Raw genomic sequence first — 21438 nt, forward strand, 5'->3', positions numbered from 1 at the left:
TACATTTTAAAATAGCAATACGAAAGAAAAATCTATTTCAACAACACGCATTTTAGTTATTTCGTTTCTAAAGCACTAATAAAAAACGTTGTGTGTATGTGTGTGTGCATAAAAATTTCATAACGGTTTAAATTTTATGGAAACGGTGATGAAATTTTTCTAATAGTGCATCGTTCAGCGTGAACGGGAAACAACGATTTTGAAAAAAATATGTCATCGCGTACCTAATACTGCCTTCGAAAACCGCCGCGTTCGCACATCCGAGGACAGTAAAAGTTTACTGTGGACAGGTGACACATTTCTTGATAATGTATATTATCAAAATGGTATAAACGCGTAAATTGCGATATTGATCGCATTGCTATTTATTACCCTACTAGAGTGATTTTATTATTGCGACACACGTAATTGCCATTTACACATATAAAAACGCATACAAGCGTTGTCCGAAACAAAATCAATAAATTTAGACATTCCAAATTTTTCTAAAGTATCGCTATCGATTGGAGATTATGCGAATTTATTGATAAAGTGATATTTCGTTAGAAGTTATTAATATATCTCAATGTAAAATCACATGCTACTGAACTCTCGAGAGTAATTAGTTTCATATAATTTATTTAAAAGTAGTTTTTATTAACAAAGAACAAAGAAATAAAACTTTAAAGTAATCCTTAAAAATTCAAGAATCGATCTGAAAGAGAATGAGCAATTGCTTATTGAAACTTTGCAAAAAATAATCGATGTTTAATCCTCGTCATTTCAAACAGGATGAAACTTCGGTCTAAGTCTAAGGATTAAATAAGATTTTAATGTAGAACAAAATTATGACTAAATGAAATGCGTAGCCTGAAGAATGCGACACTTTATAAACATAAAGCAACCATCGCACCAAAATGAGAGAGAGAGAGAGAGAGAGAGAGAGAGAGAGAGAGAATATGAGATACTTTTTAAATGTGTTATATGGAGCATAATTAATTCTATGTCGCCATAGATTTAGTTATTTATTTTAGAAACAATGTAAACTCAGTTTTAACAAATAACAAATTTAAAAACAGTACGAGCGTACATCAATGTAACAGCTCGATTTTAATATTTTTTGCAAACTGGATTTGCACTGTTTTTAAAATAACGAATCTCTCTTATTGGATTATTGCGTGCGAAATATTAGACTTTAAAATGTCACGTATTTTATGTTATGTTTATCTGATAGAATGTTTTACAAAGATTATATGTTCAAAGTTTGAAAAATGCTTTCTATTTTTTTAAATATAATAAATTTATTAAATAAAAATATTTACGTAAAATTGATAGTAATATTATTCTAACAAGAGAGAAAGATTCTAAAATGTACATCATGCTTCTCATTTCGGGAAGTGTGTGTCAAAACATTACTGAAATTTTTCAATTATGAATTAAAATTTTTTTTTTTTTATTATTTGAAAATCAAATCAATTTGACATAAAATCCAAATTCTGTGCGCATCGATAATTATCCAGAGAGAGATCTTCGATCTGAAATGAATCTCCGTAGACGCAAATTTGTCACAAACCGTGTTTACGTGTCACGTTTCAAACGCAAATGCAGATGACAAACGCACTGCCTCGCACATACTTCCATGTGCTTTATCTTCGAAGGTGATAATTGTTCTGCGAATACGGTGGTAGCCCTTAAAGTACTATTATAAATTGTGTTCTAGAGATACCGCTATGTCACTTCACCTAAATGTAAATATCAATGGTTACACAAATGATCGGTATGGTCAATGTAAGACAAATTTATGATTATCGGCCAATTCTCTCGGCTAGTGTTTCGATTGTAAATAAACATAATCGTACGAATTAAAGCGATTTTAGATCAAAATGTAAGTCAGTAAAGTAATTACGTAGAAAGACGATTCCTTTTTTTGGACGTCATTATTAATGATGTAAAATCATATCCGCGACTGCGAGTACAAAAGACACAAACGATTGAACTGTCGATCGAATTGTCGATTGTTGTTGCAAGCAAAGTCGTATTTTCAAGATCTTCGCGCACTTTCGTTCAGTACTATTAGCTCTCGATTTTAATTTCTACGACCATCAAGGTTCTATGGCGTTTAATGTTGTTCTAGAACCACGAAAAGAAAATAATCATACAGAATATAGAACAAAATTACAGAAAGAGAGCTAAGACATTTCAAATCTAGTGAAATGAATATAACTTGCGTATACGCTATTAGAAAAGAAAAAGACTTTGGTATAGTAAATACAATATGTTGAAGTATATTAAACTTTTGATCATTGCGTTCATTTCTTCTTCGCTTTTCTCACTATACTTGTTTAACGTCCAGGAAACTAATGACGATTATTCATGCATTATTATAATGGAATAAGTACAATGACACTTTTATCATTGTAATTATCTATTGTTAAAGATTTGTAGGAATCAATTTCAAATTAGATAAGCGAGTGAGAAGCGCTGTATCAAAATGAAATAAGGAAAAAAATGTCAAGCAAAGCAAACTAGCACAGTTTTGTTGCACAACAGACAAACAACCGTACCTAACAGTGACATTTTTTCGTTATGCAACCAGAAGCAATCACGGCTAATCTTCGTCTTCTGATCCCTGAAGATGGAGAAGGTCTTAGGTGGTTAGCTTCTAGTTGGATAACGAAAAAACGCCCCAATTACGTGTTTGTTACAAAGTGCATTACCTGCGAGAATATTACAGAAATGAACAAATATTATCGAGACAAAGAATTCGCGTGATTGCATAGATTCGGCACTTATCATCTTGGGCGTCTAGATACTTTGCAAAAACTCCCATACGTAATAAATAATCACCTCGTTTTATCGTCATTTTTTTAAATAAAAACAGACGTTTAATCATTGCTATTAATAAAATTAAAATGATGATCGATGCTGCCTTTGCGTATCGAGATAGCCATTGTTTCGTGATTCTTTATAATATAACACCTTTTATTTTGTAAAAAAATATACTTTAAAAAAATATACGCGCTTTATTAATTATCAATAATGAAACGGTTATCTGATAATCTCCTAAATCTATGAATGAGAAAGTATAAATACAGCCCTGAAAAAATTTGGTCGTAATTTAGAACAACTGCGCAAATTGATGCGTATGAATTAAAGAATCAATCGATTCCACTTTCACGTAACGTATTTTCGAAAATATCTTTACAGATCTTGAGAGTTTTGTTGTATACAAAGACGAATGACATAAACTGTTTCTACAAACTCAATTTTCATATCATCTACCATCATTCCACGACGCCAGGTGATATTTTTTTTCGGTCGTCATTGCTACATCAGTCATTTATATTTCAATGCAAATAATGATGTATTTATATATTTTACAGCAACGAGATCGCCTCATTTGTTGCAAAAGCGTTTTCATTTTTAAAATTGTATAGAGTGATTTGATTATACTCCGAGCGAGATTGCTCGCGGAATTAAATTTTTTCCATGTCCGCAAAATTGCATGGCATTCGATGGAAACTGCAAGTCTGATGATCGTGCCTCGAGATTCATTTCTTTAGACTCGATTCGAGAGTATGTCGTAAATTGTACATGAAATTTATGTATTCAAATCAACGTTGAATTATGTGTATCGATATTCATAATAATCTGATTTTTTATACGAAAATTTTTTCCAACAGGCACAATTAATCAGACGATAAAATATATGTTTCAGAAAATTGTACGTTTTTTTTTTTTGGAATATCTTTCTTGTTTATCCGCTGTTTTAGTATTTAACGAAAAATTCTGTGGAATGTGAGAATAATTTTTAAGCTAATTATAAGAAGCGTATATGTAATTATACGTTTTGTATAAACGCAAATTCATGTTAAATTTGTCTCTCAGTCATTATATGAGATTATGGTGAGCGCAAAGTCAGCAAGAAATCTGACAATAACATAACACACGCACACAAATACACACGCGCGCGCGCACGCACACGCACACTCATGCAATCTTGCCACGACATGCATAAACGCACATGTTATTAATACTTTTTTGTAATCGCTCTATTTGAAGACCGTGACACGAATCGCGAATTCATAAACATGAATGCTTTAATTAAATATAAAAAATTCTTATTTTCGAAGCGGATTTTAAATGCTTTAATTATTTAAAATAAATTTATATTCATTATTGATTACACAAACCGCGCGCCAAATTATTTTTCTGGTCTTAAAATTTATGCACAGAAATAGATTATTAAATATTAAATTGTGTAAGTAATTTAATAATTTTTGATGCTAATAAGCATTTAGTAAAAATATTCATTTCACGATGTTAATAATTAATCATCTAAAAATCTGCTAATAATTTTATTGTGTAAAATATTCATTTTTTTTTGCCAGGAATTAGAATCCGCAAATGTAATGATGCGATTGTACATTAAAATCATATAATAGAGAAATTAGAATTAATATTTATTATTATATAATTTGAATTATATATATATAGGAATTGTAATTAAATGAAAAATAGTATTTAATTAATATAATTTACAAAATTAAAAAATAAATTTATTTTAATAATTCCAATTATAAATATATATGTGAAATTGCAATCAGTGTACTATATTTATATATAAGTATACAATTTTTAATTAAAAAATTGGAAGAAACAAAAAATTTCTTTTTAAAAAATTGGATTAAAGCAAAATAAAGATTCAAATTTCAAAGTTCTATTTTTCTTCTTAACAAAATTCACGGAATAAATTTTTTTTCATTGTCTGCGATTGTCTTCTATTCTCCGCGAATAATTTATTTGCATTAGAAAACAAAAATAAAGTCATTGTGCAATCGAATAAGCAATCATTATTCGTGTTAAATCGAATCAAAGCGTGATCAATCAACGGAGGCAACGACCTATGTGTGAATTATAAACGTGTCATGATTCATTTACGGACGAAGTGGTTGTCTCTCACGGAATTTAATGTGTCATATGACTGATATGACGTCATCAGAATCCAATCTTAGCATTAGACGATTCGTTGACGAAAATACATTTGCATTTCACAACAAAGGTATATAAATTTATATATTTATTTAAGTCGCCGAAGCGATTTCGTGTTACTGGTATTTCAATGACTCTTGCGATGTACTTATATATATATATATAATATGTATATATATGTACATATATAAACATATATATATAGCAATACATATACACACACTATGTTAATTTATATTCATGATAAAATAAGAACAATAACGACCGATCACCTGCCAGACGTAAATTTTAATTGATCCTCCGAAACATGCTCACGCGACATACATATAGTTACTAATTGTACCATTGCCGATTACCGACTCGAAATATAACGAATATGCGACATTTTTAATAAATTATTTTGAAGATTGCCTGCGCCTCGTTTTCTTTACAAAATACGCTCATTCCATCGTCCTCAATTATACTACAAAGCATCTTTCCTAAAAACTGATGTATTATTGATTTTTCGATCATTATTAATTCCAATAATAATCTCTTTCGGTATTAGAGTAATTTGATGTGTATACTGATACATTTTATGCGTTTACACATTAAATATGAAAACCATTTAAAAAATCTTTAAAATTAAAAACATTTTCTAAGCATTTTTAATGGCAGACAAATCAATCTGGGTCGCTGTTACCTCCTAGATGGTGGATTATTAATATATTCTCTAAAACTAATATACTATATTAACAATTTTCAAACAAACTTGTATTAGTTTATTAAAAAATTGCTTAATATGTTTCTAACTTGTAATTTCGAGAGAGATCAGACTGTTATTATTTATTTTTTTTTTATATGGATTCTTTTTAATATTTTAGTTATTAAATACTCTGTCAGCTAATGCTAAATATCATAGAAAATTCGATTTATAATCCTATGTACAGAATAATAAAAGAATCGTTCTACTATATATTACTAAATAACTAATTTACCTCTTATAATTGTTTTAGTTAACTAATTTTAATTATAGATCGATTAAATTACTCGCTTATTTGATCTCTACTACTCATATTAATCTGTATTGCAATTTCCAGGCTGGAAAATTAATACTATTAATCTATATTGATAGGAACGGGCATTAGAGTTTATTTCATCGGTATTTGGATTAATATTAGAATCCATATATGTTTCGGAAAGTGATGGATGCAATCGAAATTCTAGGATGAGATATTTGATACTCAAACAACAAAGTTTTTATTTGTTATTAAATAATATAATAATAATAATTAAAATAAATGTATAAATATATAATATCATGCTAATTTACATTTAATTACAAATTTGTATATAAAATATAAGACAATTATTATTACATTAAAAAAGTTATCACTCTTTTAATTTTGTTAGTCATTTATAATAAGATTAATCTATATATTATATCAAGATATAGATGTTATCGTATTTTATAAATACCATTATGATTTAAAGGTATAAATAAGATACTGACCAAAGTATTGGTCTATCTTTTAAAAAAAGTACATTCAGCTCCAATAAGTGAAAAATAAGAGTGCACTATTTCATAACTTCAACAAGTACATTTGGAACAATACAAATGATAGTTCTAGTTACGATAGAAAGAATAATTGGTAGGTGAAAATATGTAAATGGTTAATAAAAAAATGTTACAAATTTTTTATGCAGATATCTGTTTTATCCAAAATTAATTAACTTTAAAGATATATTGCAAACATGCTATTCTTTAACTTATGTTTATAGATTTAAAAACACGTTACAATTAATTAAAAAATAATTTTTTGTGTTTCTTAATCAAAGATCTATTTTATTTGATCGTTTAATTAGTAACTGTATTATTTTCTTTTGATATCGATACGTAAAACAATACAATTTCTCTTGTTTTTTTTTTACTTTACTTTTTGTAAAATGCAAAAAAATATGTTTATATGTATATTTATAATATATAAAATTAAAATATATATCTTTATAAGTATATTTTACGTTGTTTTATAAAGAGTAGTGTTTTACAAAAAAAAATATATATGCATTAAATGTACATTTAAATACCAATTTTTTAAGTAATATATATAATGTATTTAAATTATCGAGTATATGAATAAAATTCTGTATTAAGTTTATTCATCACTTCACATATACAAAATATACTTTTAATACCAATGTTTAATACTTTGTATTTAAATTCTCCAATTTCATTATGACATTTTGGATTTAATGTTACGTATTTTTATGGACATTTTATGTACGTAAATCTTCTTAATATTATTTGTCATATGTATTTAAATATATCAACATTTAAAAAAATCAAAAAGTATAGTCTATATTAAACGATCTCATTATAATTTGGTGAATCCAGCTTGTATATGAAGAAACCCTAGTGAAAACGCCGGGTGTATGGCTAGGGCAATATACGTCTCCGTAACTCACAATACCGATTTGAATGTCCATACCATTTTCTACTACAACGAGTGGACCACCGCTATCACCCTAAAAGTAAAATATCAAATATTAAATATATGAAAAAGAATACCGTCAATGTTCATTTATTAAAACTAGCTAAAAAATATTTGAATTGATTCATAGTTGCTTATTAAAGTATTTCACTTATAGGTATTTATAGTGCATATTTTATAACATTATTTTACTATTTTTTATTATTTTACCTGACAGGCGTCTCGTCCTAATCCTGGTGCCGTGCAAATCTCTTTCTCAGTGATTTGGTGCCAGAATTGCCTACATACAGTATTTTTAATAACCGGCAGTGTGGTGTACTGAAGTCTTGTCGAAGCTTGGCTACTCCCCGTGTGAGTTATTCCCCAACCGATCACAAAAGCAGATTTACCGTCAAAATTTTCTGAGTCTTCATAAGCAAGGTTTATCGGTCGAACAGTTCCTAAAATAGAGAAATGTGTATTTAACTATTTTTTAATATTAATGCTGCGACATTATATTAATATTCATACTATTTTTAAGAGAAGAACCTGGTTTAAAGAGTCAAAATTTTCGATTCTTTTTATTTTTATCAATAATATTACTGTAATATTATATAAATAAATATATTAATAATTCTTCAACATATTAACATCTTTATAATATGATGCTCGATTGTAACATCAAATTATTAAAATTGCTTGTCAATTTAATTCGCGATTACTAGTTTAATTGCGTTTATAGTCCGGAAAAATAATTCAACGCGCAGTTCGAAAGACTACAATGGTGTGCAAGTACATATATGGTATATATAGTAGTTCAAGATTGAATTATTTAAGCAAAGATCTAGCTTCGATCGTTATAGGCATTTTAATTTCTAATATTAATTGTGTTCTCACATATGCAATTTAAAATAAAGATTCTTAATAATATTACTCTCAGAAAATATAATTGTTTTAGACCGAAATTCGAAAATTTTGGAAAATAATAAAATATTGTATAATTTATAATTATCAAAAGATTCAAAGAAACTTGCACGAACAGGAATCGCTCACCAGTGACCCTATCTTGTACGATAAGGGTTAATTTAAATATACTTACTGGAGAATGGAATATCATGCGGCGTATAAATTAGAGCAATGTCGTTTAAGCCCGAACTGTAATATGGGTGTATAATCGCTTGAGTCGCAATCATGGACCCACCGGGACCTTGATGAGTATCGTAGCTTATCCCATACTGGATGTTAACGATACCGAAAATTATCAAAAATCTTCGTGGGTATTTTTCCGTACAATGAGCGGCTGTGAGAATCCATCTTTTTGATAAGATTGTGCCTCCGCATTGTCCGATGTTTCCATTACCTAGGATTTGATGCACCACTACCATGTACGGAAAATCTCCGAATCTTGCGTATTGTCCGCCCGCTATTTTAGTTATTTGATCTCCTAGATTTATCATTTCGGAAAAATTACTTAAATATTATGTTCTAAATACAATATATGTACTATTAAATACTTACCATAATTACTCAGGCCTTTTAAATTATAATTAGGTGTATGTGTGTATGCATGAGACTGACTTTGAATATATTGACATATTGTTAATGGAATTAAAAAATGCAAAAATATTTTCACATTTTTCAAATTCATGATGGATTATTCCGTAAATTTGAGAATGTTATTCCGACAAAACTTTAAAATGTAAAATTTTCAAGAAATATTATTCCAAAAAAAGAAATTTATTTATAATTTGTGTACAATAACTTGTATAACTTATACGAACTTATATTAGTTTCGGACTTATAACTGTACTAGGATTTTGTGTAACACACTACTTGTAAGAAACTCAAGGAACTATCGCTGCAGTCCAAGAATTTTCCTTTTATAAGACTCGATAAGATGTTTCTGCTTTGCTGGAAAATTCGAATACTTCTAGCATGGAAATCCGTAGAGCATACTTACGCATTTAAATCTTTCATTTTTACTGTCCGACCGAGACTGGATTGCTCTACCTTTCGGTAAACTTCAGCTCACTGTCTTACTCTCTTACTCTTTTATGCTGTTACTCTTTTATTCTTTTGTTTATCCAATAGATAAATTACCACATAGTTTATCTGAAAATGGAACAACCGGTTCTGAGAATGATAAACCGAGATAAATGTGTGTTTAATGTGTAACCTACTACAGAATATCTTAAATTCGTTCAAAATAAATTCTAGAGCGTTATCGGATAGGAATTCTTTGGATTTGCCGAAATACCTAAGCCATGAGTATTCCAAAGTGCTCTAACTATATACTATGATGAGTACCCAAAATTTTTTTCGAAACCGTTCCACTTTCATTTAAAACATTTTTTTGAATTATCAGTAATTTCAAAGAAAATTAATTGTGTTACACATACACAAGGTATACCATTTTAATTATTTACATATATATATATAAAATATATAATCCTTTTGCAGATATATAATTCTTTTTCAGAAATTGCAAAAAGACATTTGATTATGCGTTGAGCAAGATTACTCATGAAATTAAATCTGTTCCACGTTTGCTCTTGATTGCATGATATTTGCTCGAGAATGCATGTTATCAATGATACCTAGAGATTTCTTTAGACTCGAGAGAATGTCGTAAATTGTGTATATTTGAATCAACATCATTTGGAGCGTGTGCATCGATTCGAACTTTAATAATCATAATTTAATTTTTCATATAAAAACTTCTTCGCAACAGATAATCAAACGATAAAACACGTACTTCAGAAAACTACATGCTTTTTAAAATAAATTTTAAATATTAATGATATATTAATATCTAAAAAATGTTTTAATTTCAAAGGTCTTTGACACAGTAACTATGAACTGCTATTGGCTAAATCACTATGGTTTATCTATTTCTATGGTCCAACTATTTTCTTTCGTTCCTATATCTTAAACCATTCTCAACACTGCAACTTACAATTCTCTTTCTATGCTATCCTCTCTTCGCGGTGTGCCGTCTGATGTTCCTCAGGATTCCATTCTTGATCCTCATCTCTTTATACGTTTACTGCTGATTATCAGCATCATTGTCGTTATCGTCGCATCTTTACATATTATTTAAATAATACTAAATCCTTTTATATGAATATGAGTTCCAGTCGCTGTCTGATGTCTCAATTCTCTATTTTTATTGTATCCTTCTTTTGTATCTGCATTCTTGGTTTACATGTCAATCCTTCCTTCTTTTAACCACCCCATCTCAAAATGCAAAGTTGCACATGTTCGTAAACTGTATCCTTTTCATGTTCTTTCTATTTCGCAAAAACTTATGATTTCCCATCTTCTCATCCTTTCCTTATTTGATTATATTGATACTATTTACATATCAACACATATGTCAAAGATTTATTCTGCATTTGTGTTGCTTGGTCTTTAATGTTTTGCATTCTAATATTCAATCTTATCTTCGTAATTGTCTTTATTTCATTCATGAGTTTCATTCTAGCTCTTCCTTTATCTAATATCACGCTGCCAGTGTCTTTTTTCTTATCCTCTACAATACTCTACATAATTCGACTATGTTTTAGGCTGCGTTTTCTTACGTAAAGTATTTCAAGTTCTTACCCTTCTACATTCGTTCTTCTTTCTCTCTTGCCGCTTTCAAGTCTGCTGGCTCTGAATATCGAATGCGTGATTTGTAGATGTCGTACTCAGAAAAAGTGTATTCTTGAATCAACCATAATATACTCATATATAAATGTAACAAAAATATTGTAATTTTGTTTTAAAAATTTTAGTATTGATTTGATTGAATTTGTTTTGATCCAAGTATTATTTTGCATTCAATTCTATAGCTATGCGTACTAATTCCGTTTTTTCTTTCTTCGTTCATTATTCTCAATTATAGTATTGCTCTTGTATTATTATAATTATTTTTAATACAATTATTATTATCATTATCCCATATCTTTATTTCTTCTTTTTACACTTGTTCTAAGTTTTAATTTGATGCATTTCTCTTGTGCTGCTTTATCTATATTATCGAATTTATATTTATATTCTGTTTCTTATTACACTTATTTGCTAATCTACGTATCTATTATCAAATTTGTATTTACTTTTCATCTTATTCTATTTTTATTTCTGCTTCGGATTTAAACTGTTAGATAACTGCCGATGTCTCGCCCATTGAATACGTGTCTTTCTTTTATTGCATTCATACTATTACTGTGTTTTGTTTTTACTCATCAATAAAATTATTATTACTAATATCTTTCTTGTTAATCTACATTTTAATACATTTAATGAGAAATTCTGAGGAAAGTGAAAATAATTTTTCTAAGTGAAGCTAATTATAAAAATTATATTACACATTTTGTGTAAAAAGCAAATTCATATTAAAGTCATTATTAATTTATGGTGAGCGCCAAGTCAGCAACAAACCTGACAATGGCATAAAAAAAAATATATATATATATATTTTTTTTTTATATACTAATGTATGCACGCAATTCTTGCCACATATATATAAATGCACACATTAATATATTTGTAGCTCTATTTGAAGACTATGACACAAATCACAATAAATAAACGTGAATGCTTTAAATATAATAACATGACTATACGTTAAAATTGTAAGAAACAGCATTAATATTTATTATATATGATTAATTGTTATTGTATATAATTAAATAATTTATATATACATATATATATATATATATATATATATATATAGTTAATTTGTTAATTAAAATAAAATTCTTAACTCACAACAAATATTATATTATGACAACACTTTGCTATTTGAATAATTTCATTTTATACGATCATTATAGTTAAAAAATTGGACGAGTCTTTTTTCGGAAAATTAGATTAAAGCATTATAAATAAAATTCAAATTTTTAAGTATATATAAATTTCTACAAGACTGATGAGTTATGAAATCGATTTTTCTTCATTTTCAGTGATTTCCTTTTATTCTTAGTGAACAAGCAATTTACATGCATCAAAAGGTAAACGTAAAATTTATTGTGCAATCGAATCGGTTATCATTATTCGTGTCAAAGTAAATCGGATCAAAGTAAGACGCATCAGAGAAGACAGCGACCTGTGCATGAATGATGAGCGCGTCATAATTTATTTTCAGACAAAGTGATCATCTATCACGGAAGTGAATGCTGGTGAATGCGTCATACGACGTCACTAGAATTCGAAGACAATTTACTGACGAAAGCACGTTATTTTGCATTATATGATGCAATGTTGTTATATGTATATGTATTGATGTATACAATATATCTACTATATAGCCATGTCGTGTATTATTGCCAGTACTGAAAATCTATAGTTCCCGTCACGTATACTATACTGTATTGGCAGTAATATACGAACACGGCCTATACAATAGAAATTTATAAATGAAATTTATAAAATAATCGATCATCTGTCAGATTTAAATTTTTAAATAATCTAAAAAACATACGCGACATATATCCTTAGTAAAAAAAGTTGAGAATGATTGAGAGCAATAGAATTTCTATTGCTTTTGTATTGTTTTCTATGAATTTATATCATTTTCTATCGTCGATTTCAATCGCGAACATCATTCATCGGATATGAATCCTATCGTATTTTATTGAATACTATAAGATTTGATTCAAATTTGTAAATTCACGAACCAAATTCTATAATATATTCAAAACGATAAGATTTTTCTATCGTTCTGTGTCAACTTTTTTATTAGTGATAGTTACTAATTATACATATATACCATTGCCGATTACGAACCTAATAAGACACTTTTGATAAATATTTTGAAGATTTTTTGTGCCACATTTTCTTTTCACAAATCTTACAAAATGCGTTCACTCCATCGCTTCATTAATTAAATACCACTTACGTAACTTTGTTGTAAAAGCTAACATATAAGTATTAATTTTTCGATACTATATCAGATTAATTCCAACGATAACAATATTTTCAGTATTATCGTAAATTATGATATATGTACGGACACCAATATATCTACTTTTATATCGAATATGGAAGACTTTTTAAAAAGTCTTAAGAAATTAACAAAATTCTTATTTTCAAGTTTCTAGATTAGATTAGATTCTATGTACAATTACATACTCCGCATATACAAAGTACAAACATTCGCGTGTTTTTCTAGTCGTTAACATAATTGCTAGTATGTTGAAATCATTATGTATGTATATATCGGTTACATAACGACAGCATGACATGCAGAACAATACGCTAAGCTTAGGTATGGAACCGTTTCTAAACGGAATTTTATATTGAACATTTTATATTGAAAGAAAAGAGATTGTATAGTTTTTCGATAATAATCATGCTAATAATATCACTATTTTTTTAGAAACGATTAACTATTTATATGCGTTATTATTTTTTCACTTTTCTTTACGCTGTTTATTATTTGTGCGTGGAAATACCAATATTTATTATCAAGATTGAACAAAATTATGAAAAATAAAACTCAGGATTACCTTCATACGCATCTTTATACGTTATATATAATACTCACACGATAGATAATAAATCGAATATTGTTTCGTAATTAGAATATATAATTTCCAAAGTTAATATATATATATATATATATATATATATAATTTATAAATATCTTTTATGAATATAATACTTAAATATAACACATTTGCATTATACCTAATTATAATAAATAAAAATTAATAATTATATATCTGCTTATGACTATGTAATTACATTTATTCATTAGATATCTCTCTCTCTCTCTCTCTCTCTCTCTCTCTCTGTTCAAAATGTGAACAAGGATAATAATAAAAATATAATTTCTTTAATTAATAATACCATTAATTTTCCTTTATTTTAACATCTACTTTCATCATGATTTGTTTAATGACAATTATTATATTTTTCACTCACATCAAAAATTATAAATTATAATAAAATAATCATAATATTGTAATATACTTATGCATATCGAATAAATTTATAGATCTGCTACAAATTAAATTATAATTATATAGGGTATATATATATATATTTCTAGGGTATATATATAGTTTTCTTTATGACTTATCGAAATACAAAAGCATAATAGGGACAGCACAGTAATTGCGACAGTTTATATAAATATATATATATATATTCTGCTTTTGTATTTCGATAAGTCATAAAGAAAACTAGCACAAATAAGAAAAAAATATGTTTTTTGTTAAGTTAAGTTATTAATGCATACGATACCGAAGATAATATTTTATTTTTTGAATATTAAAGTATTTTAAATATTTTTCGAAAGATATAAGGAATTTATGTGAATCCAGTAATACGTACCACAAGATTTTAAGCTTGTCCCTATTAATGTGCCCTATATTGAAGATAAGAACGTTGTGTTATGAGTGTACTTTAAAATAAATATAATTAAAATAATGATTTATGTAATATTAACATAAACAATTAGCTCTTAAATTTATTACCTGTTTTAGTAACTATATGTTAAAATGAGTCAAATATAGACAGGGGGCACATTTAATAGAGACTCACTAATAGAGACAAAAACATGTTTTCTATTTTTGTCAAAAGCATTATAAACTATTAACATTTTTTAAGATTAAAGAAATATTATAAGAAAAAGAAGTAGTTGAAAAACCGATATTGATTACAAGCAGAGTTACAAATATTATAAACAACAAATATTATAAACAAATATTATAAACAAATATTGTAAAGTTACAATAATTAATTCAGTAATAAGCAAATTGGCTAAAAAGCACATTAATAGGGATAGTTGTCCTATTTATATAAAAACAAAAATATAATAAATAAAAGACAAAAATAAATTAACTATATTTATAAGCTTTAAAATTCTTTAAAGATTTAAGTCTATAAGTAAAATGGATAAATAGAAAGAAATTGATAAATGAGATTTTAACATCAACTCGTGCTTGTCAAGTTATAATGCAGCACTCAGTCAATCTTGTTGTGGTACACTGCAGTTTTCCTGGAATTCTTGATGACGTACAATGTAAATCAGAAAAGACCTTCCCACTACTGACGCTGACGCTGTTAGCAGCCAGCAGCCAGATAGAGCTCGGGCGTCTCGGATCGTGGCAGTCTCGGCATTCGACAGCAGCCAGTTTCCGCTATCAGTCCGTCCTTGTTACGCGTCGGCGACGTCGGCGTTTGTTTCGATCGCCATATTCTTGTGACTCATTTCTCCTTCGCCGGAGGCAGTGAATTGAACGGTGTTTTTCATCATTGTCATTCATACACGTCACGACAGCAGGAGCTTATCTCGTTGTTTAGTGAACAACCTCAAGTGAGTATCGAGAGCTGATGACATTATAAATTCTACAAAACTTAACGTAGCATACCGTTCATGTAGTTTGTCAGTGTTTCGTAACGAAAACATCTCGATATTTCGTTGGCTGGCACCAATCTGTTTAATTATTTTCTCTTCAAGGTGAATATTCTCTCTCAATTCCTGACATATGCGTGACACGTGTCAGCTTATAAATAATAACTGCGATTTGCGATATATAACTTATAATATATTATGACTGTTTCGCGGTCTTATTCCAGCAAATAGCAAATGCTCTATAGAGTCCTATAATAGTGATGTATCAGACCTACAATAGAGTGTGTGTATCGGAATTATTATCAAATTATGTATCCAATAATCAAACTTCAACACATTAGGGCATACTCAGTGTACCATGCAAGCATTATTCTGTTACTGTATTATTTTCTGGCGATAAAGCAGATGTTTGCATGGTACTCACAACTAGTCAAGACATGCAGACAATTTTAGGTTTGATTACTTTACTGGCATTTTATTAGCACAAACTCGCAAAACGCGCAGATCAAATGTTGTCAGAATTCATATGCGGAGTTAGATGGACATCATAGGTTACGTTCCACTTAATCTCTGCTCGCAACCACTCACAATGCCCGCGCGAACATGTTTGTCCTTGTTTAACATTTGATAAACAACAAGGATGAAATAATTCCACGTTGTAAGCGTTAAGTGGGACGCAGTCATAGTGACAACATACACTGCACACATACATGCATTAACCCGAACCTCATATTCCACATAGTATGTACAAACACTGAGCATTGATTGGTGAAAAACAGATTATAGGAGTGATTTATCTCCATCATCCATTTTTCATCACTCACGCTTGGACGTCAAAATATTATAGCAAGCGCCAGTGTCTGCAATGTCTGCATGAGAATCCGGGCTGGCGAGTACTTTGTATCCGCAAGATATATATCACGCCATTACTAGCTGAATCGCCATTTAACAATTTCCGTAATGCAGTGTATAGATAGAGGAAGTCTATAATTTAGCGTTCTTCTCTGTGTGCAGGTTCTTCCATTGCGACAGTTTAATTTTTGAATAGAAAAAATGAGCTACGGTTACCAAGTAAGTACATACATTCGATTTATTGTAAAACAACTGAAGAGCATATTTTTAAACTATGTGTTAACTCCATATTTTTATGAAAACGGATTGATGCATACAGCGCAGAGTTTCTAAAAATATTTATAGAATGTTCTAAAAATGTACACTATTCATAGAACATTCATAGATGTTCTATGGATGTTGTGTGTTATCTAGGAAGATTATATATGCATATTTCCATATAGACAATTATTGGCATATTGTCTGAATGGCAAAATTTAAAATTGAAAATGGTTGCAATAAATACTCAAAGATGTGTACTCATATAACATGAATGTTTTCAGCATAGAGTTCTGTAAAAATGACAGCGATGTGTTGTTTATAATTGCTATGTTGTAAAATGCACAAAACGTATAACAACATGACATTATAATAGATACATAAATTTATTATAATTTCGTGCTGTTATGATAATATCACAAAGTGTACATAAAAATGTTTGCATGCTTAATGTATTACGTTTATCTGGATTATAAAGCTATGATAAGTTTTTTTGCTTGAAAATATGAACCTTACGCAGTCTATTAACACAACTTATTAATGTAGTTTATTAACATAGCTTAAAAATAAGCTCATTATTTGAAGAAAATAATTAGACGAAGCTTCCACGGATTGGATACTATTTGTTTCTGTGTGTATACATATATACCTTAATATCCAAGGGACCACCTATTCAATTTCCGGGACGAGCACGACCACCAACATCGTTTGGAGCTCCACCTGGTGCACCCTCTGCCCCTAATGCTCCATCTTCTCCGATGGGCTTCTCAAATACTCCACCGACATCATTTGGCATGCCTCAACCATATTCTCAGGCTTCCTATCCAACACAGCCCTCGTATTCTGTCCCTGGCAATGCACCCAATCAAACTAATACTTATCCTCCACAACAAATGCCATATCCTCAATCTATACCCACGTGTTATCCCCCTGATACACATTCTAATCAATCTGCACCATCTCCTTATCCCCAACAGCAAAATTATAATTCATATCCTAATCTTCAAACAGCACCAAATGCTAAAGAATATTTTAGCAATATAACTCCTTCCCCTTATCCTTCTGGATCAAATGCACACTCAGCTAATTCAATTCCATACCAGAGAGGTAGTTATCCCGGGGGGCAGGGGGTAAGCTCACAGTATCCTTATGCTGCTAATCCTACTGCTGCTACTCGTGGTACTACCCCAGCCCCCCGGAGAAATCAGTTTACGCCTAAGGTGAGATTAAGAATAGTTTTTTTAAGACTTTTCAGAAAGTTAAAACATTTTTTTGCACAGGTATTAAGGCAGCAATTATTACAATCTGCAGAAAAGCAAAAACTTCTATTACCCTTTGCGTAAATTTTTTAAAATTTCACAAATTTTGTTATAGACTTCTCCTACGGTAGTATCTTCCGATAGCTTTGATGCCAGAGCGGATGCTGAAACTTTAAGAAAAGCTATGAAAGGATTTGGCACCGATGAAAAAGCTATTATTCATGTTCTTGCAAATCGTAGTAATCTACAGCGTCAAGAGATTGCATCTCAATTTAAGACCCTTTATGGAAAGGTACAATATATGAGAATTTAAAAACTTCGTTTAAGAACTTCGTTTTGCAAAATTAGGACTTAATACTACAATATGTTGCATTTCTGTTAACAGGATCTTATAAAGGACTTAAAATCTGAGCTGTCAGGAAACTTCGAAAAACTTGTTCTTGCCTTGATGATACCTCTACCTCAATTTTATGCTAAAGAACTCCATGATGCAATGTCTGGTCTTGGTACCGATGAGACAGTACTCATTGAAGTATTATGTACAATGTCCAATCATGAAATTTCGATTATTAAACAAGCATATGAAGCAAGTAAGTTAACTGATGAGATTAAGATTACAATTACATTAAGATTAAATAATATAAATAATATAAATAATATAAATGATATTAAAATTACAAAATGACATTTACTTATTTACTTATACTATTTAATAATTACAGTGTACGGAAAAACATTGGAAGATGATTTAATTTCTGATACATCTGGCAATTTCAAACGCTTGATGATATCATTATGTTGTGCCAATAGAGATGAATCATTTAATGTGAATCAATCTGCTGCAATGGAAGATGCCAAAAAACTTTTGCAAGCTGGTAATTAATAGAATATTTAAATAGCCACATTGTCTATATAATATATATTATAATATATAAAATATGCAGATTATTTATATATATATATATATATATATATATATATATATATACAATTAATGTATTCTTCTTTAATATTTTTTATTAATATTACACAGGGGAGCTTCGATTTGGTACGGATGAGTCTACTTTTAACGCAATTCTTGTCCAAAGAAACATGGCACAGCTGCGACAAATATTCCAAGAATATCATAACATAACAGGCCATGATATTGATGATGCGATTGAAAATGAGTTTTCGGGCGATATTAAGAAGGGTCTTCTTGCAATTGGTAAGAATAAGCTATATAAGAGAAAACTAGACACTATTAATATTACCGCTTATTAAAATAAATATCTTTTAAATAGTAAAGTGTGTCAAGAACAGAGCCGGTTTCTTCGCCGAACAGTTGTACAAAAGCATGAAAGGCATTGGTACGGATGATAATCGTCTCATTCGATTGGTTGTGACACGTTGTGAAGTGGATATGGGTGAAATAAAGAATGATTTTCTCCATCGATACAAAGAGTCATTGGAAGATTTCATATCTGTAAGTTATCAAATATCAAAATATCAAAATATAAAAATATTAATTCTCTTTTTCCTTCTTTTTTTTCTTCAGGGTGATTGCTCAGGACATTATAAAAAATGCTTATTGGCACTAGTACAGACTTAAAATACAATATTTTCAATCATATATGAAATTTCCGTTGCATTTATCGTTCATCTTTTACAAATACATACATATGTATATGAATGTTCAGCTTCTTCTCCTCTTAATTTCCAACAAATATGCCAGTGATAACGTAGATTTATTCTTCGAAATATAAATGAATGTATTTTTATATGCAAAGTTATATGAAGATATTTTAAGATATATATACATGTACTTAATTCGGTGATTTTATGAAATTATTGACAATTATGTACAAAAAACACTGGCCATGTTGATGAAAACCAAGAATTTCAAATCGTATAATCACCTATGATTTTATATAGGTAAATATGGGAGAAATGAATACATTAATTGCCTCAATTTTTTTTAAATTATTAATAAATGCATTTAATTTTTACTTTTCATTCGTCGACATGTATAATTATAACTCTATAGAATTGTAACTCTATAGAATTAATCAGTGATATTATGAAACAAACTTTCATTACACATGTATACTTATACTAATTGACTATGACTTATAAACATTGTGATCAAACCTTGTTCCTATATAAATATATAAATACTTCTAAAATGACAATGATAGTAAAAAAAAACTTTAAATGAAATTGTGTCAATAACATATAGTGCTTCGTAATAAATCTCTACCTACAAACAGAATCTCATAAAAATCTATTGATCTTCATAATGAAAGTATTTATGTATCTATATATAAACAAATTTAAAGACATTTTATATATAAATGATATACATAAAGATTATGTGCATATTTTGTCTCGAATGACTTAATGTAGTATCTATATAAAAAGAGTTCTGAAATAGTTTTATATATATTCTATATTTTTATATAACGTTGTATTCAAGTTATTACATACATATGTATATTTCACTCATTATTTCAATTATTTACTGTATCTATATAAATAAAAATTTTAATCTATAGACAAAATAAGATTTCAAAGCGTTGCTGAAATATTGTTAAAGATCCAGCTCTAATAAAGTTTCTGTCTACATATATATCACTGCGTTGATAAAAAAGTGGCTAAAAATTAGCAACTTTTCTGTAAACCATTTTTAAATTGAATCAACATTTTAATTAAATGGAAGAACAACATTTTAAGAGCACGTTTTGATGCTTACAGCGTTGTATCAGATGCGTACACCGCTACAAACATCATTTGTTCTTGTTTAATATTTGATAGATACAATAAGCATGAAATATTTACAGCGTATAAGCGTGAATACGGAATGCATCCTAACTAGTGAATATGCATAATTTTACTTTCCATGTTATACTTTCAATTATGTATAAAAAAAATTATATATTCCTTAACTCCAAGTAATTCCAATTTCTTCTTTTATATAAACGTGCGTGCACGATCATCAAAATATTTTTTTACATTCCAATTAAAATTACTAAATTTAAACACGTGAAGTAGCTTATGATAGTATTTCTGAAAAATAAAAATTTTAAATAACGTTTTTTTATTATATTTTATTTATTATATTTATTATATGTTTTCGATAAAATTGCATATCTTAAAGATTCATAAAAAATAATTATTTAAAAAGAAAGAAAATATGTTAAACAATGTCCATACAAAACAATATTTTATAATTCACATTTTTTCGCTGTATAAAAATAGGGATGACTAAAGATAAAATAGATTAAACTGAGTCGAAAAGTTCTTTACCATTTTACAATTTTCG

At 28.7% G+C, this 21438-nt stretch overlaps 2 protein-coding genes across 4 annotated transcripts; one reads left to right on the forward strand and one right to left on the reverse strand.

Moving 5' to 3' along the window:
- Positions 1–7088: 7088 nt before the first annotated feature.
- On the reverse strand, positions 7089–11852 carry LOC105145101 (chymotrypsin-like protease CTRL-1). Of its 2 annotated transcripts, none has more exons than XM_011054462.2 (5): positions 10378–11852; positions 8940–9533; positions 8521–8865; positions 7653–7882; positions 7089–7476 (listed from the first exon to the last, which is right to left on the reverse strand). In XM_011054462.2, the coding sequence occupies exons 2-5, from the start codon at positions 9067–9069 to the stop codon at positions 7294–7296; spliced, it is 888 nt and encodes a 295-aa protein (XP_011052764.1). In that variant the 5' UTR covers positions 9070–9533; positions 10378–11852; the 3' UTR covers positions 7089–7293. The 2 variants fall into 2 exon arrangements, with proteins under 2 accessions (XP_011052764.1, XP_011052770.1); XM_011054468.2 differs by having other exon boundaries at positions 9382–9533; positions 10378–11849.
- A 3623-nt stretch (positions 11853–15475) lies between these two features.
- Positions 15476–20680, forward strand: LOC105145113 (annexin B9). 2 transcript variants are annotated; one of them, XM_087403547.1, is made up of 9 exons: positions 15476–15729; positions 16783–16839; positions 17541–18098; positions 18253–18429; positions 18523–18727; positions 18860–19012; positions 19171–19344; positions 19421–19602; positions 19675–20680. In XM_087403547.1, exons 2-9 carry the CDS (start codon positions 16822–16824, stop codon positions 19726–19728), a joined length of 1521 nt encoding a protein of 506 aa, XP_087259673.1. In that variant the 5' UTR covers positions 15476–15729; positions 16783–16821; the 3' UTR covers positions 19729–20680. The 2 variants fall into 2 exon arrangements, with proteins under 2 accessions (XP_087259673.1, XP_087259674.1); XM_087403548.1 differs by lacking the exon at positions 17541–18098 and having other exon boundaries at positions 15479–15729.
- The last annotated feature ends 758 nt before the right edge of the window (positions 20681–21438 follow it).

Source organism: Acromyrmex echinatior, chromosome 2 (genome assembly GCF_024713525.1).
Source record: "Acromyrmex echinatior isolate Ae372 chromosome 2, ASM2471352v2, whole genome shotgun sequence".
NCBI lineage: Eukaryota > Metazoa > Arthropoda > Insecta > Hymenoptera > Formicidae > Acromyrmex > Acromyrmex echinatior.

Excerpts from the sequence above, each read along its gene's own strand:
- LOC105145101 (XM_011054462.2), bottom strand. The coding sequence starts at position 9,069 with ATGAATTTGAAAAATGTGAAAATATTTTTGCATTTTTTAATTCCATTA. Across the intron at positions 8,866-8,939 it reads AAAAGGCCTGAGTAATTATG|GAGATCAAATAACTAAAATA; the intron begins GTAAGTATTTAA and ends TGATAAATCTAG. Across the intron at positions 7,477-7,652 it reads TAGGACGAGACGCCTGTCAG|GGTGATAGCGGTGGTCCACT; the intron begins GTAAAATAATAA and ends TTTTACTTTTAG.
- LOC105145113 (XM_087403547.1), top strand. Across the intron at positions 18,728-18,859 it reads TAAACAAGCATATGAAGCAA|TGTACGGAAAAACATTGGAA; the intron begins GTAAGTTAACTG and ends TAATAATTACAG. Across the intron at positions 19,603-19,674 it reads CATTGGAAGATTTCATATCT|GGTGATTGCTCAGGACATTA; the intron begins GTAAGTTATCAA and ends TTTTTTCTTCAG.